Below are 18604 nucleotides of genomic sequence, written 5' to 3'. Positions count from 1 at the left end.
TGACTCACTTCACCAATTGAAGGCCAAAATTGCAGATTTTGTAAACTTTGATTTGCGGATCACATTAGAAGCTGTGTTATAATTTTGTTTGTATCATCTTTTGTATATTTGCTTTTTGGTTAACCTATTGATTTCACGAAGTTTTAAAATAATGTACAATCAGCTTTTTGTGGCTGGGATGGGAACTGAGCAGAAATATGAACGATATCTGTCTGAATTGTTATTGTTCGTGCTTTTTCTTCGTTTCTTTCCTGATAATTATCTCCATCGATAGATTTATCTTTAATATTTTATTAATATTAACCGAATTCACGCTTTAAATATATCAGACAAAAACTTAAACTTATATCTCAACATGGCAAGCATAGTTTTATTAATTAATTAAAGAACATTTTGGTATAAACAACGATGCTTCTGTAATTTTTCGCATATATTAGTGGTGTATGTGATAAAAAATGTTTAAGAATTGCAACTTGAATGCTATAATTAAATAAGGTAGAAAAAAAAAACCGTTCTCTTCTGAATGTCAAAGTTCAAGCCAAATAAATAGTTTGGATAATTTTATAATCACACACACACATATAGCTAAGCATAAATTTTAGTATCATCCTTTAAAAAGAAAAGTGTTTGTAGCGAAAACGTTCATTCAGTAAATATGCCAACAATTAGCTAAGTCGCAATAACTGGTATAAAGTAACACATTAAAGTAAAAATATGTAACTAGAAAAACGCCATTGGTCAAGTCACTACAGCTTCGCATGAACAATTCATGCTAATATTTTCCCATTCACTACAGCGGTCACGATACGTAAAAATCTGCACCAAGTATTAAGCCAAAATTCCAACAAGGCAAATGCAAAATGTGATACTTTACAGCTTTGCAGCAAAAAAGAACTCATCAGTGAATGTCACTTCTGCTTCTTATTTCGCAATATAGATGATGCCAAAGGTGCCGTTGCCTTCCTCTTAGCAAACGCATTAGTTCTGCTATCTAAGTCCTCGCTGTCTTCGTCGTCATCTAAACCATCTCTCGCAATTGTGGCAGACTCCTTAGCAATATTGGCTGCTTTTCTTTTTTCAGCTGTCAATTTGGCATACAACTTCTTTTCGACAGGGTCATCGGAAGGAACAAATTTTGATTGGCGTGAAACTTTTGCACCTAGACCAAGCCTGTAAAGTTGTGTAATGATATAACATAAGCAATATCTGTCATGACAAACAAACAAGTGCATCATAACATAAGCGATAGATTTGCTACTGACCCGGCAGGTCTACTCTCTAAATCCGCCTTTGTTCTATGATCATCATCATCTTTGCTCATATTATTTACCCATAACTCGGCCTGCCAATCAATAATAGTACAAGCACCAAATTGATATTTTGATATAAATCAAGAGGAGCAAATTGTTCAGGAAGATGGAAATCACTCTCGTATATATAATAAGTTCCAGTCTTTAACCAAGCTACTTTACTAACTAGTCACACACACGTTTAATAAAATGTTCATTGTTGTCAGTGTAAGGTAATAATCTGCATGAATGAACATTAGTACTGCATAAAACGATTTGACAACCACAAAATACATATGGCAAGAGGGGCACAAATTGCTTACCAATTTCAATGCCTTGTTCAACTTAACAATTTGGGGAGCACCAGTTTTCTTGGATGTTTTTGTGACAGTCATTTCAAGCTCTTGTGCCCTGATAAATTCAAAAGAACGAATTGTTATACACTCATACTACCACATTTTAAATATTTGAAAACACGATAGCTCTCTTTTAAAACAAAAAAATTGCTTACGTACATATGCTTTCTATTCTGACATATATTCCCTAATTCAACGAGCCCACGAATTAAGTATTCCAATAACTATTGGGTGACTTAGGGCAGATGGGTCCAACCTAGTACGATGTGGGGCGTGTAGGGGTTGATGCACACAACCTTACTCTCACAAGTAGGGAGGTTTTCAGGATTTGAAGTTGTGAACTCCGTATCACAAGACTTTACTCATGCAGGGAGAAAAAACATATTTTAAACAATTTTTAAAAATATAAAAGCTATTTTATAATTCTAGTTTGGATGAAATATTTGACACAGCCTCTCAATAGTGAATATCATGAAGTTTTCTTTATTCACTAGTAATAAAATCTAACTAAACAAACTTCTAGTGCTTTAGCTTCACACAAAAAATGTCACTCCAGAAACATTCTGCAAGTTTTAAAATGACATATTAAGAATATCTATCTCAAGAAATAATCTATCTATCCGAGCTCCTGATCTAGGAGCTTCTGTTTATACTTCATAGTATCATGCACTTGGATAAGACAAGATGGGACATGGTAGAGAGAAATTGATTGATGGACAAAGGAGCACAAAGATCAGTGGGCGAAGTGTGTGAAAAGGAACTCCAAGAATCACATCACTGTCTTACTCTCCTATTCCTACTTTCTTAGTCTCTCCACATAATGGGGCTATTAGCAATCTGAGAAAAAAAATACTAGTCTTTGGGTCTAAAGGTTTATTTACAGCTGACATTGCCTCTTTCTTGAGAATCAGTCTTGTCCTCAAGACTGAAATATGGAAATCGACTCTCAATGGAGAATTATTCTTCCCATGTAACCTCTTCAATTGGTTTGCCAATAACTTATTATCCAACAACACCTGTAAAACCTCAGTAAAGTGTTCCATATGGGACTCCCAATCCTGACTGTATATTAGAATCATAAAAAAAAAAACAATACATATTCCCACAGATTGGGCTTAAAGATCTCATTTGTGAAGGCTTGAAACATAGAAGGCGCATTCATAAGTCCAAAAGGCATCATTAAGTATTCAAAATGACTATGTGAGTTCTAAAAGCAGTCTTATGCACATCACTAGCTTTCACCTGAGATTGGTTATTTCCAAAATTTCAAATCCAGATTAGAAAATAATTTAGACCCATAGACCTCGTCGATAATTGCAAAGCAGCATAAATCACGCTTTGGAGGAACAATTTGAGTATTCAGCCTTAACAAAGAGAAATGCATGATGGTGCTCGAAAAGTGAAAAGATTCTGAAGCAGTGACAAACTAAAAGCAATTAACAAATGGATGATGATATTTAATAATACTTACGGAGAATACGAATTCCAGGCAGAGGAAAGCTTGATCCACCAAAGTAAGGGACCTAGGGTCATAGTTCTGGGAAGAAAGTAGTGGAAGCTATTCTGTTCTTTATTCCTTTTCTGTTTCAATTTTACTTTTTTAAGAAATAATTTTTCTTTTATTGTTCCAATGAGTTGATAAGAGTTTAGATGTTGACTAGTTATAGGGGATACATACACGTTTACCCTGGGTTTGATGTCAACGATGTGGAAACTCAACCAATAACAATCACAATACTTAGACCGAGATAGGACAATAAAATTTACTGAAAGCAGTGCTAGAGAGTTATTCTAGAGTTTTGGAGGGCCTAGCACTCGACATTGTTGCATGGATCGAAGATGTTCTTTATCGAGAGGTTTAGAAACTGCAGACATATTTTTTACAACTGCATCCTAACAATGTTGTCTACCATCCAACAATACTTTTGTAAACTACATGTAAAGGTTTAAGAGTGAAGCGAGTACTTACATTCTCAAACTTGTCTCTCATTTAGTAAATTATACATATTCAAACGTAATTAGAGCAAAATTTTCCCAATAAAGACACCTTATCTCACTAGATGAGATGGATTACATATCATTTGTCCTGGTTAAAAACCAATTTCTCAAGAACATTAATCATCGTGAAATTGCTTCCATTAATTTCTTCTAACGTCCTTAAACCAATAGGTTAAAACCAATTTCTTAACATTCCACCATCCCCACACACATATGTTAAACTTTACAGCAACACAGAAAGAAGGAATGGAACTTCAACAATAGACAATAAAATAAAGTAAAAATGTCGCAGTGAGACTTCCTACCTGACACAATCTAAAGCTCAAGCAAGATCTCTAGGTTCAAAAGCACCAATTTCTCTTACAACTTCACAAATTCAAACTGTTCTTCCAATAAATGTGAAATCAGCTAGTTTCTTTTGGATAGCAGCAAACACTGCAAGGCAAAGACCAAATCAATGTAGAGAAGCAACATATGGAATGTATAAAGGAAACAAACAAAAAGTGGAGCACCGCGAAACTAACCCAGAGAAGACGACACGCCGCTCACGGCGGAGTTGCGACCAGCCGTCACGCAACGCGGCAGAGTTTGGGGATTTGGAGTCGTTGAGGGATTGGAATCGCCACTTGGGACTTACAAGTTCTGTAGTTTTTTAGTTTTTATTTGTTATAGAATAAACTTTCTAAAACATGTAATTTTTTTCTTTTTGTTTATAAAAGTTCGTTCCAAAACAAATGAGAAATGGTCCAAAAAATTATTTAGGTACATGTTTTATACTGATACACAATATATAATACTACCGAAACACATCCATTACGTCTATGCGTGCTATTTCTTTTATGATGATATAGATTAATAAATTATTATTATTATTATTATAATTATAAAAATAATATAAATAATTTTATTGTAAATTTTTTATTTATTTAGTAGATAATTATATTATTATAGGTAATTAATTTAACTTTTAAAAATAATAAAATTTAAAAAATATCAAACTAAAAAGGGATTAGATTTAAAAAATGTCACATGAAATTAATAAAATAATTATTTTAATATAAAAAAAATTATTTAAAAAGTAAAATTAAAAAAAAAATATACCCAAACATTTATTTGTATAATATATAATATTTTTAATATGGTAATGTAAATATAATTAAGTAAATAAAAATGGGATACTTTTTGCTGCATCCCATATTTTCTTCCTGCAGTCCTATATGTCAATTAGAATGGCATAAATACATATCGGTATGCATTTGTCCGTGTTGGATCCTAATTTCGGAAATCTCTTTTACTCTCTGCTGTCTTTATATGGACTCCTCAGCTAAAAAGTCCCGGATATATTATATCGGAAAATAATTTTTTATTATTAAATTTTAACAATTTTTTTTTTTTACGATCTTAGATGATATCTTCATTTGAAAATATTTCATTTGAAAGATAACTTTCTATCTTTAATATGATTTTTACATAATTCAAATTAATAACTACAAATTTAATAATTTTTTAAATAATTATAAATTTGTAAATTTATTAAATAAATTTCTATTATGATTATAAAAATGAGAAATTTTTTTTACATAATCACTATTTTTTCTTTTTTGATATTAATCTTTTTTAGATATTAAATAGATAAATTAAATTTATTTTTGTATTAAATGATAATGTGTTAATTAAAAATTTGAAATTAATATATATATATATATATATATATATATATATATATATATATATATATATATATATATACACCGTACCCTATGTTTTTTCCATTTAATCGTATCTGTCTACCCATGTTTGTGTCGGGTCTGTATCCGGGCTTCATTGCCCCCAGTTGTTAAACCAATTCCTTTATGGAGTTTGTATTCATATTTAATCCAATATACTCTTTCTTTTACTTTTACTGTAATATTGGTATACCTCTCACTCTCAGGGATGAACCAACGGAGTCTTGAAGTTGTGGAGTTGCAAAACCTTACGATGGAGAGATGCATATTGTTGTAATGGGTGGTGGTGGATCGGATAACGAAGAGTGCTCATTTTTTGGCAATGAATCTTAGAATGCCTATGGCCAAGTTGGCCCAGCTCTACATCCGGGAGATAATGAGACTTCATAGGGTACCTAGTAGCATAGTGTCTGACAGAGACCCCGGTTCACTTCCAGGTTCTGGCAAACGCTGCAGGAGGCTATGGGTAGTAGGCTGAGGATGAGTTCTGCTTGCCATCCTCAGACGGATGGCCAGTCAGAGAGGGTGATTCAGTCCTTAGAGGACTTGTTGAGGACATGTATCTTGGACCACCTTAACAGTTGGGATGAGGTGTTACCACTGGTGGAGTTCACCTACAACAACAGTTACCAGGCGAGTATAGGAATGGCGCCTTATGAGGCTTTGTATGGGAGGAGATGTAGGACTCCCTTGTCTTGGTACCAGGATGGTGAGTCGGTTTTGGTGGGACCTGAGTTGTTGCAACAAACCACAGGGAAGGTGCAGTTGGTGAAGGATAGATTACAAGCATCTCATAGTCGGCAGAAGGCATATGCAGACCGAAGGAGGAGGCCCTTAGAGTTTGGGGCTGGGGAGCATGTGTTCTTTAGGGTTACCCGAACCACTGGTGTGGGGAGGGCTATCCGCTCAAGGAAGTTGTCTCCTAGGTTCTTGGGTCCGTATCAGATCTTGAGAAGGATAGGGCCCGTGGCCTATGAGATTGCATTGCCACCCCAGCTGGATAATCTACACCCAGTCTTCCATGTCTCACAACTACGGAAGTATGTTTTTGACCCATCACATGTGTTGGAGGTGGAGGATGTGGAAGTCAGGGAGGACCTCCAGGTAGTGGTACAGCCCGTGGCTATAGAGGATCGCCAAGTGAAGGAGCGCAAGGGAAGAGCCACTAGTCTGGTGAAGGTCATCTGGGACCGGAGGACAGGAGACTCTACTTGGGACCTAGAGGAGGAGATGAGGAGTTCCTATACGCATCTTTTCTGGTAAGTCTAATTTTTCGAGGACGAAAAATTTTTGTTGTTGGAGAGATATTGTAAGCCCCATTTTTCAGTTTTATGCATGTTGGGCCTGGCCTCTTCGTAGGCCCAAGGCCAGCCCTTCCAGGGGACCCAATACCCTTGCTAGCCCCTAAACCTCTGTTACATGTCCCATTTGCAGAAACCAGCCTTCTGTTCCTCATACATTCTCCAGCTAGAGCTCCGCTAGGGCACACTGTCTTCTCCTATTTCCAAGCTAGCACACCCATCTTGTACCTTCTGGTAAGTCAAGCTCTAGGGTTTTCGTCCATTATTTTCACCCTTTTTCGCTGTTGAGCACGTTGGTCAAGTTAGGGTTAAGATTCCTAACGTCGTTTTGTTTGGATCTTCATGTTTCAGCTCTACTCGAGTTCCTGGAATTGTAATACCCCTTAGTTAGGGTACTCAAACAGAGGTAAGGGAAGCTATATTTTGAGTCTTTAAGAACCATTTCTGTATGCTTTTGGTCTGTACCAGGAATTTATGCGTGAATGATGTTTTGGATGGTATGAACTGGCTTGGTTGCGTTTTGATATGTTGTTTTTGAGTTGTATCTCTACTGCATGTGCGTAACAGTAGGTGAGTGTTGTTATTCTCGCCCAAGCGAGCTCGTCTCGCCTAGGCGAGAATAGTTGAGACTCGCCCAGGTTCTGTTCGAGCAGCTTGCCTAGGCGGAGGGCTCTTGTTTTGAGTGACACCCTATCTCGCTCAGGCGAGGGTGACTCGCCCAAGCGAGTTCTCGAAGAAGAACCTGGTGTGCTCTGCTCACGTCCTCGTTCAGGCAAAGGATTTGATTTTTGGGCAAAGGGCAATCTCGCCCAGGCGAGCTAGTCTCGCCCAAGCGAGATGCTCGTTGGGTGCCACTGTTACAGGTCTCGCCTAGGCGAGAAGGCCTAGCCTAAGCGAGAGAGTTGCTGTGGCTTAGGCGAGGACTTCTAGCCTAGGCGAGAATAGCGCAGATTTATATGTTATATTTCTTTTCCCTTGAGTATGGTTATTTATCTCAAACATGCATGATTTCGGTGTGTTTGTATGAGTTGTGTACACTGAAAGTTGTAAGTTAGCATGAGTAATATATGGAATTCTGTTTGGTTGGTTGAGAACATGCATGAGAATTAAATGTTGAGATGATAAGTGGTGGTTGTGGCATGAGAGACATGAAAATTGTATGTGATAGGCGTAATTTCATGAGTCTCGTGGGGAGATTTCATGGTGGCGTGTAGTGTATATATTAAGATATGAATTCAAGTAAGGATTGCATCCTGAAACTCTAAAGGGTCAGTGAGTCTCAGGTAGAGCAATCTGACCCAAGTGGTGAGAGTGGCGGGAGGCTTTAGTCTTTGGCAGGATAATGGCCTTAGATGCTTGAAGGTTAACCTTGTGCGTGGTAGGGTGAAACCCATTGGCAATGGCTCTGCAGAGCAGTAGAGGCCACCACGAGTGCAAGTGTCCAGTGAATCCGATCTTAGTATATGTATCCGGATAATTGAGTCATGGTGTCCAGTGTGCCCTTGCACTTTGTTATGTTCCTGTTACGTTTTCTATTTCGCGATGATCACCCTTGGTGGGAGCAGATGGAGGAAATTTAGGGAGTAGGCCTGGTGGTAGCAGTGGTGCAGCTTAGGGGACTTGTTTGTGTGCCTCTCAGGAGTATTCCATGGCCCTAGTGCCTATTGTAATCTCTCGCTCTAGGAGTTCTTCCTTTGTTTATTTGTGAATCTTGTAGTTTCTGTTTTGGCTATGGCATGGTTATATGCCTAGAAACCCTTGCAAGTACATTCTTGGATGACTGTAACAGTTGGGTTCCTTATGTGTGTTGTTCCAAATCTGACTACTCTTTATTATGACTGTATGATGCTTTATTTAGTAGATTTTATCTATTCAAATAGGATGTTACAAAGAGTAACCAAGAGGAATAAAATCTTAATAAATTGTCGGTTTGAATTTGAAGAAAACAGTTTTATGAAATTAAGTGCACTTTATTGTTGGTCAATATTATGTTATGTTTAGATATTTCTTTTGACCTAAAACCTCTCATCTGCATGCTTATGTTCCAACACAGGTTTTAACCCTTTTCAACCTTCACATAACAACGCAGGTAGAAGAAAGTTTGACAAAAGAGGTGCAATGTCTGTGTTTGTAAGAAGTGTTTTCTTAGTTTTGTGGTTGAGGTTACTATCAAGCACCAATGGCTTGGAAATAAGAAGTCATAAAAGTCATGTAAGTGTGACAAATTCTTTAGAAGAAGGATTGATCTTAACCCTTCATTGCAAATCTGCAGATGATGATCTCGGACTGCAAATTCTTTCACCCAATTCTTCTTTTGTGTGGAGTTTTGCGGTTAACTTCTTTTCTTCAACATTGTTCCATTGTTCCTTTCAATGGAAAAAAGATGTTATTCATAAGTTTGCTATATACGAAGCAAATAGGGATGAGTTTAGATGCATGAGATGTAATTGGACTATTAAACAAGATGGACCATGTTTGTTTCTCTACAACCACTTCAACTCTTGTTATCCTTGGAAGGATTAATCACAAAAAACATCTCCGATCCTAATTTATATGTACACGTGAGGATTCAGATTAATAAAAATCTAACCAATAAAATTGAAAAAAAAAATATTATTCATGGCTTTTTTATATTTATTTCTATCTTCTCTGTTATTTAGAATATTCAAGGAGATTGAGCATAGTACAATTCAGCTAAACCACTGATTAAGAGACAGAAATGGCAGAACTTTATTTAAATGATAATACGTAGTTTGAAGGAAGAAAGAAGAAGAAATCTAAGTTCTCCAGGGAAAGCAAAGAGAGGATCCATCAGGTGCAACCCTACATGGTCCATCTGGTTTTATAAACCACGAAAGGTTGGAAGCCTTATCCCTAGATTTTACGAACATATCAAATGAGTGATAGCCGGAGCTTTGGGCACCAAACCACTGAAAGAAACATATGAATTCCTTATCAAAGAAATAGTTCCATTGATGAGAAGTTCCAGGGATGAGAGTAATGGGTGGACCTTCATCAACGGTGCATTCAATGTCTAAGTTCACATTTTCTCCCAAAGAATTCGTAGCCCTAACCACAACTTTCTCTCCCATACCATTCTTCACCATCGATAATATCAACATAAACACCCATACCATTGACACACTTCTACCAGATGAACTCATTTTCTTCCACCTTCTACCACTTCTTCTCTTTACACCCTCTCTATATATAAACATCTCATCACAACCATTCATTGCTCTTTAAATTTCATATTCCATTTTTCCAACATTCTATTTTTAAACTTTCTTCTCTTATCTTTTTTCAAGGATTTAATAAATTTTTAATGCCTTCAAGTTTTTCCATTACTGTTATTTAGTCTCAACGGAAAGATTTCATCTCAAATTTGTGTCTTTTTGAATCATATTGACAATTGTTTTCAGCACTTGAATTTAACAAAATATTATTTTCTCTCTTAGTAAGTATCAACAAGGTTGCCTTTTTTTATACCTTAACATATTGACAAGTGTATTATAAATATTTACTTTCAATTTTTTTTTTTTGCTTGTTTTTTTGAGATGCTTAAGTTTGGCAACAAAAGAGATCATCGTCATTTATACGTATTGAATGCATATATTTAATACTTCTGTTAATATAAGGAAATATTAACAGCATAAAAAACATTTATATGCATTAATAAAAGGATTTGCCTCATCGTTATCCTGTAGAAGACGTGGAAAATGATTATATATTACTATGTTTAAAAATTATTTATACGTATATTAGTTAAGAAAAGTTATTCAAAAACATTACTTACACATTTTCACATAGAAACAAAAAAATCACGGTAAAATAATGACGTTAATTTTCCCAATGTATGGATGCTGTGCATGTAAAACTAAAATGAACTTGGTTGCAAAATGGTCATTCTTTTGGTTTTGGCCTAATGTGCTCAAGGTATTCATTCTATTTTTAACTCATCATATATGTGAATTATACTTATTTTTGTTTTTGTCTAAAAATAAAGGCTTAAATACCTGTTTGGTCCTTATTTTCGTAGTGTTTGTTGCGAATGTTCATCATTTTCACATAATGTTTAAAATGGTCCTCATTTTTACCGAATGTTTAGAATGGTCTTCATTTTCGCAATTCGTGTTTTATTTGGTCTTTTTCTGTAACGTCATTTAAATCATTGGCACGGTTTGTATTAGGGTGTGTTACGTGTACTGTGTACTGTACAGGTAACCGTTAATTTTTTAATTTAGGGAAAATTTTGCAATTAGGGAAATTTCTTTATCTTCGTCTTTCTTGAGTTCAGATTTGCAGAGGAAGCAGCTAATACTTGTCATTTCATCATTGGATTGCAGTTGCACTCTTCATTTCAATTTTCTAGTTAATCATCATCAACGAGGTAGGTGGGTTCAGGATTTTTTGCGTTGTGTTTGCTCGTGGGTTAGGGTTTTCGTAATTCTATTTCTGGGTTTGTTTGTCTTTCGATTGTTGTGATGTTCTGCATGGTTTCTAAATTACTTCCATGATTTTGTGTAGTTTGTGTCTGCATGTGGGGTTCAGTGGGGTATTATTTTAGTTGGTTTGTTTGTCGGTTGTCAATGTTGGTGTAATGGTTCCCATTATTTTATTTGTAATTGATTGTAGTAGTGGTTCCCCATTGCGTTAAAGTAGGCTTAATAATACATCTTCTGACTGTTATCCCTTGTTGCCATGCTATTGCAACAATGAATTTCATCAATGTCAATGCTGAGGACTTCATACCAATCTGTTTCAGGAGATCCACCTATGAAGAAATATATCAATCCATCATCTTTTCAGTCAATGTTGAAGTCTTATGGGAAAGAACTTCCTACCTTGACGTCCATCCACCACATAAGAGAATCTTACCAAGAAGATCCAAGAAAAAAAGAAGGTTGGAAGAGTGGGAGTTGAGAAAGGATAACACACAAATCAGCAAAGGAGGTCATAGAAAAAAATGTAGCATATGCCGTCAGATTGGACATAACAGGAACAATTGCCCAAATAAGCCTGTGGATGAGCAGACTGCAACACCTGCTGAGACTGCACCAGATGCCCAAACTGCTGAGACTGCACCAGATGTCCAAACTGCTGAGAATGTACCAACTGCTGAAACTCAAACAACTCAACCACCAAGGAATGAAGTGGAGAGTCAAGCAACACCATTACCAACACCAGAAGAACCATCTCAGCAGTTTAGGATGAAATTACAAATTAGGAGGAGGCCATGATAGCAGCTACAAACGTCTTAGTTATTTTTTAAAATTTCTGATGTAGAATTCATTATTGATGTACTGCATTTTGACTTTCCTTAAACTTCGTTCAATTTCACTTTTGCCAAACATTGATGTAGTGCATTTTGATGAGGATGAATTAATGTTATGAATTTAACTTCTTCTAGACTTATATCAATTTAATTTTTCCCAAACTTAAATCAATTTCACTGACTTCAATGCTCAGATTAAAATGTCATTTTGAACATGTTGGGACTAATATCAACATAATCAAACTAATTCATTTCTTCATTTAACAATAGTACAAAACAAATTGGACTTTAAAAGATTACACACAACAGTACAAATAATACAATAACAACTCAAGTGAACCCTATTACTAATTGCAGCCTCTTCTCAGCAACCTTCAATGACTTCTCCAAATCATTAATCTGCCTCATTTGTGTCATGATGATGACATCATTTTCATCAACACCACCATTTGAAAAAGTTGCAGCCCACATTATTGGAACCACCACTCTGTAAATCAATAAACCAAAAATTAAAACCAATTTATTATTAACACAAAAATAAAAATAGATTGTACCTAAAATTTTCTACCAATATTCTTTGGAGTTTTTGCCATCCTCAAAGCAGCCATCTCTCTGCAACTACAAATCGGGATTAATTCGTTTCTCGTTGAACCACCAATAGTGCACGAAGTGATACAACACGGTTGCCTCCAACGATTACAACCAGAGGTAAAAGAAGAAGATTGGGACCGTAACATACCTATATAATGGGATTGCAGGAAAAAGAAGATTGCAGCAATACCAATTGGGAATGGAGGAACAAGATTGCCAAAACTCACCAACTGCCCAAACATTCCCTACCAAAACCTTAGCTCACTTATTTATCCCCAAATATCTAATTAAGCCACATGTACAGTACACGTAACACACCCTAATACAAATCGTGCCACATGTACAATGCTCCGTTAATGATTTAAACGGCGTTATAGAAAAGGACCAAATAAAACACAAATTGCGAAAATGAGGACCATTCTAAACATTCAGTAAAAATGAGGACCATTTTAAACATTCTGTGAAAATGAGGACCATTCGCAACAAACACTACGAAAATGAGGACCAAAAAGGTATTTAAGACAAAAATAAAAAATAAAACTCCACTACTAATATCATCATTAAGGTGTGTCCATTTCAACTAGGATGACAACGAGACGGGGACAAGTTTCACTATCTTGATACCTAATCCCATAGAAAAAAATCATTACCATCCCCATATCCGAACTCAACTGTACGTATCAAACTTTTGTTTCATCTCATCACATCGGATAACGGGTAATATAATCGTACTCATACCCGTACCCGTTTACCATTTTAATATTATTAATTAATTTTTATAAAATAATAAAATAATTACGTTTAAGGAAACATAACATCAAATATTCAAGATTAAGAGAAGGATGTTGTTTCTTCGATATCAAATATTTAAAAATAAATTATAATTGTAGACATTTCAAATTAGAGTACCAAATAAAATTTTATGACAACCAAACATTTATTAAATTTGCAGACATTAATGAAACCTAGTTAATAAAATTTAAAAATATTTTTAAACAAATATAAAAAGAAAACAAATATTCAAATTAAAATATATTTTAAATGTCTTTTTACTTCAATTTTTTTAATTCTAATGAATATCTTTTTTATACACTGATAAAAGTTATAATAATCACTTTATTAAAATCACACAAAGAACAACGATTAAACTAATAATAATAAAATTTTAACATAGATCTTATATCTTTTAAATTTCATATATGTTGGATGATGATAAAAAAATTCATGTCAATCACATTAAATTTTTATATTATGGTAAATAAAATTTATTTATACAATTATAGTGAAAAAATTATTGTATGATAATGAGTTAGAAAATAAAAAATGATATAAATAAACAACAAATAAAAATATTAAAAAATAAAAATATTAAAAAAGTATCAAATGTGTGTCGTAAAAACAATTGGAGAGACTATTGAATGAAATCGCACAAAGGAAAACAAATATATAATTAAGGGTACGATAAGATGAAAAATACCCTAGAAATATAAAATATCAACATGGTCAATGATTGAGAAATAACAAAAATTGTTTCATCGAAACAAAAGAGTTCTTCAAATAAAACAAAAATTAATAATAATAGAGTGAAAAAAATATTTAATGTTACATAGTAAATGAAAAATTTATGTTATTGAACACTAAAATTGAAAATGTAAAACATTCTCATATGGAAGAAAAAATATACAATAAATAAAATATTAAAAAATAATAGAAATATTTAAACATAAGACATAACAAATATTTGATTGACATATATCACTAGAACATAATTGTATAAAATTTATGATAAGATAAAAAATATATTGGAAATGCGAATGAATTTCATGACAAACCAAACAATGCAGTATGAAGAATAAATTCGTCTTGTTGGTATTGCCCGAATCCGTCCTTGTTTTAACGAAAATCCCATCGACTAGGTATAGATATGGCAATGGGGAATACTCAATTTTTTTAATTGGGTATGAGATGTACATATTTGTCTCATCCCATCCCTATACCTGCCAAAATACTCATCCCTATCACATCCTTGTCTCCATTTAAATTATTAAAATATTTATAATCTATTAAATAACTTTAAATATATATATATATATATATATATGTACTATCTATTTTTTTAACGGGATACATTGACACAGAAACCTTGCCAGGAATATTTTTGATACAAGTATCATATTGCCGATTTTAACCGTCAGATACCACTTGTTAGGCCTTTAGAGGGGGCAAATTCACTCACTAGGGAGATACAACATCAGTGAGACTTGAGTCCAAGATTGACACTACTCTCAACCCATAACCTTAAGGCAATGGGTATCTAGGTCTTTATCCTTATATAGTGTTTTAAGGTATTTTTTATTTTATAATACCATTAATTATACATTTGTTTTTTTTTATGTGCGGTTTTATTCAATGGTATCTCAATTTGTTTCCAAAACACATTTGATCTTTTTTTAAATATTTTCATCTGTTGTTTATTTTTATTATGCATAATACTATTTTTGATATTTTCATATAATTATTTTTATTATCTAATTCATTATCATATGTGTAATTTTATTATTATAATTGTATAAATAAAATTTATTTACTATAGTATAATAATTTGATGTAATTGTCATGAATTTTTTTATCACCGTCCAACATATATTAAAGTTCAAAAAATGAAAGATTTATGTTAAATTTCTATATTAGTTTAATATTTGTTCTTTGTGTGATTTTAATCAAGTGATATATTATAACTTTTAGGTTTAATCATATGGAATGTGCTCGTTTTCGTTACAAAATCTCAATTCGATCTTCAACTTCTAAGTTGTCTCAATTGAGTCTTATTTTTTGAAGATTTGTTCCAATTTGGTCCTTTCCGTTAGGGCATCATTGACGACGTGTGCAACATGTCAGCTCGTGGTTTTCTTTTTAATATTTTTTTTACTTTTTTTTTCTTGAAAAAACAACTGACATGTGTCAAATTAGGATTTTGCCACGTGTCAGCTTGTAATTTTTTTAATTTTTTAATATTTTTTAATTTAAAAAAAAAAACTACCACATGTCAAAATATGGTTTTACCACATGTCAATTATTTATGTGAAAAATCTTTATTTGGTCGCAGTATTTTTTATTTTATCTCAATTTAATCCTAATCTCTTTGTAAATTGGAGTAATTTCATCATTCAAAATTGAAACCAAATTTAAATTTTATATCAATATTATAATGATATTTTTATTATAATAGATATTTTTAATCAAATTATATCAATATTTAATTTGGTGGTGGCAGCTTCGTCGATGGTAGCGCCTCACCCAACGAAACCTTCGACAGTGGTAGCACCTCACCGAGCGGCAACTTCGACGGTGGTTGCGACAAACCCAGCGACAACATTCAACGGTGGAAGCCCCTTACCTAGCAGCAACAATAAAAGGTGGCAACAGCAAGTTCGACGGTGGCGGCGCGCAAACGGTGTAGATGGCGCACTGAGTTGCACAGAGAAAATAGTGAAGAGAAAAGTGAAGCTATTTTTTTAACCCTCAAACACATTTCCATGACGGTTAAAAGAGAGACCGTCGTCATTATTAAATAAATAACGTCGGGCATCGGTAAAGCCACCGTTGATGTTGTAGTGAGTCAAAATAACGACAGTTATGTGTAAAACCGTCATCAATTTGGATCATGTTATTTACATTTTTGCCAATGAGTTCCTTTCTACTATGCCTGTGTGGCAGTCGTCGTGAAACAATGTCGTGGTTATTATCTTACCATGCCATTTTAATGAGTTATCGCTATATATAATTTGATTATTTTAAAATTTTATAAATTATAATTCTATAATTTAATAATTTATAATTTAATAATTTTTAAATTTTATGATTTTATAGGAACATAAATATTGTCTAATTCCATCACCATCCACCATATATATTTCTATGCATTAATTTTTTACACATAAATTTTGTATCCTTAAATTTTATTAAAGTCGCATTACAATTCACTTCATAGTATTAACTATCAAATTATATTTATAATTTTATATTTTTATTCAATTATACGATTTATCAACAAATCTTTTGACACTACGATTCAATAAACAAGAACATTGAAATTTGGACATAGTAAAAAAGCACAATTATTCTTATTATTCAATCGACATATGAAACCATAATTACTTAAGTACACCAAAAGTGTCATCTAAGTTTTAAACAAAAAAAACTAAGAGTAATGTTTAGTATTTATAAACTAATTTAGACGTTACTTTATTTTATTTGATATCCAAAACCTTAATAGTCAAGGTTCAGTGATCACTTTATAAACTAACTTTTTTAGTAACTAAAACTTTTGTAATTAATTTTTAAAGATTAATTTAAAGATCAGTTATAATTTTGTATTTATAATAATGACTATTTTAATAATTAATAATTTTATGTTTTATAAATTTAAATTGATTATTATACTCACTAACATTTTTTTATCTTTAAAATTGATCCATAACATGAAATTTTCTTATAATGATTCAATCCGTTCCTTTCGTATCCATTTAATTAAATAACAAAGTGTACCTAATAAATTCAAACTTTTGGTTTAAGTTTCTTTCGTTATCTATCTCAGTTTAATCATATTATACCATATCATATATAATGTAATACGTTTTAATTAAAGACCTCAACGTATTTGACCGAGGCCAATTACAAAATGAAAAGACCTTTTTGTCCTTCAACCACAGGTCATTGTTTTTCAGGTTCTGTATATAACAGATTCATTCGAAAAAAAAAAGAGCGTCAGAAGAATTTGCAATGTCTCTGTTTGCGAAAATGGATCTCTTGCTGTGCATGCTTACGTTGGCATCAGCAGGAAAAACTACTGTGGAGATTACGAATACTTTGGAGGGAAAGCAAAAGCTAAACATTCACTGCAAATCAAAAGACGATGATCTTGGACCTCACTGGTTCAAGATTCCAATGGAGTTTTGGACCTCACTGGTTCAAGATAACACTCTTCTTTTGTTCCTTTCAATGGGGAAATGGTCCTTTGTTACATTTTGATGCATATGATCAAATTAGGGATTACAGTTTGTGTAAACACTGCCATTGGTATATTGAGAGTGATGGACCATGTAGATACCAATTAGGCGTTCGCAAATGCTATAAATGGAACTGATGTAGTACTTCATTTCAATTATCTACGCCTTTATAAATGCTTTATTTTCAATTTACACCTTAATAATTAAATTATTATAATTATGTTATATTATTGATTAGCATTGCAAGTTCCCGTGGCAATCAATTCATTAGGCAGAACTTAATATTTAATTTAATGCATTGAAAGGAATGGATGAATAATTAGAAGAAAAAAATATACTAAAACATACGTTATTATTATTATTATTATTGACCAATTTTAGTGATGCAAAATGTGTACATACAAGACAGGGACGAAGGTATATGCAAAATGTGTCTTTGGTATGTTAAAGAAGATGGAGCATGTAGACAAGAAATTAACCATATCAGTTGCTATAAATGGAACAGATGTGTTTGGTTACTTTGAGAAATAATATATATGTGGTATATGGTATCTTAATAACATGTTATTTTCAAAATTATATTATTCATGCCTTTGTAATATTGAGTCCAAAATTTCATTGATTTTAGTTTTTAGTTTTTATTTTCTAGAACGAATTTTAGTTTTTTTTAATTGATTCTTAAACTTTGTCATTCTTATAATAAAGACTTAAATATACATTTGGTTCCTATTTTTGTTGTTTTTATTCAATTTGGTCCTCATTTTTATTTTGTGTTCAATTAAATTCTCATTTTTATCAAATTTAGGTCAATTTGGTCTTTTGACTAACGGTGTTTAAATAATTAACGTTTTTAAACAGAACATGCCACGGCTCTTGATTTTTTTAATTTTTTTTAATTTTTTATAAAAAATTATTTTTTTTAATTTCAAAAAAATTGTCCACATGTCAATTTACAATTGTGCCACGTGTCAATACTAGTGTTGTGTTATTTTTTTAATTCAATTTAGTCCATATATTCGTTATTTTTGTTCAATTTAATTTATAAAATACTATCTAAA

At 33.0% G+C, this 18604-nt stretch overlaps 2 protein-coding genes across 2 annotated transcripts; both read right to left on the bottom strand.

Annotated features, from left to right (window-relative positions):
* Positions 1–684: 684 nt before the first annotated feature.
* On the bottom strand, positions 685–4385 carry LOC114183816. The gene is made up of 5 exons (XM_028070964.1): positions 4168–4385; positions 3949–4078; positions 1613–1700; positions 1263–1342; positions 685–1170 (listed from the first exon to the last, which is right to left on the bottom strand). Exons 3-5 carry the CDS (start codon positions 1682–1684, stop codon positions 909–911), a joined length of 414 nt encoding a protein of 137 aa, XP_027926765.1. The 5' UTR covers positions 1685–1700; positions 3949–4078; positions 4168–4385; the 3' UTR covers positions 685–908.
* Positions 4386–9448: 5063 nt separating this feature from the next.
* Positions 9449–9907, bottom strand: LOC114183037 (S-protein homolog 20-like). The gene has a single exon (XM_028069871.1). It carries the CDS (start codon positions 9905–9907, stop codon positions 9449–9451), a length of 459 nt encoding a protein of 152 aa, XP_027925672.1.
* Between the last annotated feature and the right edge of the window lie 8697 nt (positions 9908–18604).

This window comes from Vigna unguiculata, chromosome 5 (assembly GCF_004118075.2).
Source record: "Vigna unguiculata cultivar IT97K-499-35 chromosome 5, ASM411807v1, whole genome shotgun sequence".
In the NCBI taxonomy this organism is placed as follows: Eukaryota; Viridiplantae; Streptophyta; class Magnoliopsida; order Fabales; family Fabaceae; genus Vigna; species Vigna unguiculata.
The sequence above is the reverse complement of the archived record's forward strand: the minus strand, read 5'-3'. Positions and strand labels throughout refer to the sequence as shown.

Bases quoted from the DNA above. Each gene is read 5' to 3' on its own strand.
- LOC114183037 (XM_028069871.1), bottom strand. From the start codon at position 9,907: ATGAATGGTTGTGATGAGATGTTTATATATAGAGAGGGTGTAAAGAGA.
- LOC114183816 (XM_028070964.1), bottom strand. From the start codon at position 1,684: ATGACTGTCACAAAAACATCCAAGAAAACTGGTGCTCCCCAAATTGTT. The intron at 1,343-1,612 runs GTAAGCAATTTG...ATTGATTGGCAG, and splicing joins TGAACAAGGCATTGAAATTG to GCCGAGTTATGGGTAAATAA. The intron at 1,171-1,262 runs GTCAGTAGCAAA...ACAACTTTACAG, and splicing joins TTAGAGAGTAGACCTGCCGG to GCTTGGTCTAGGTGCAAAAG.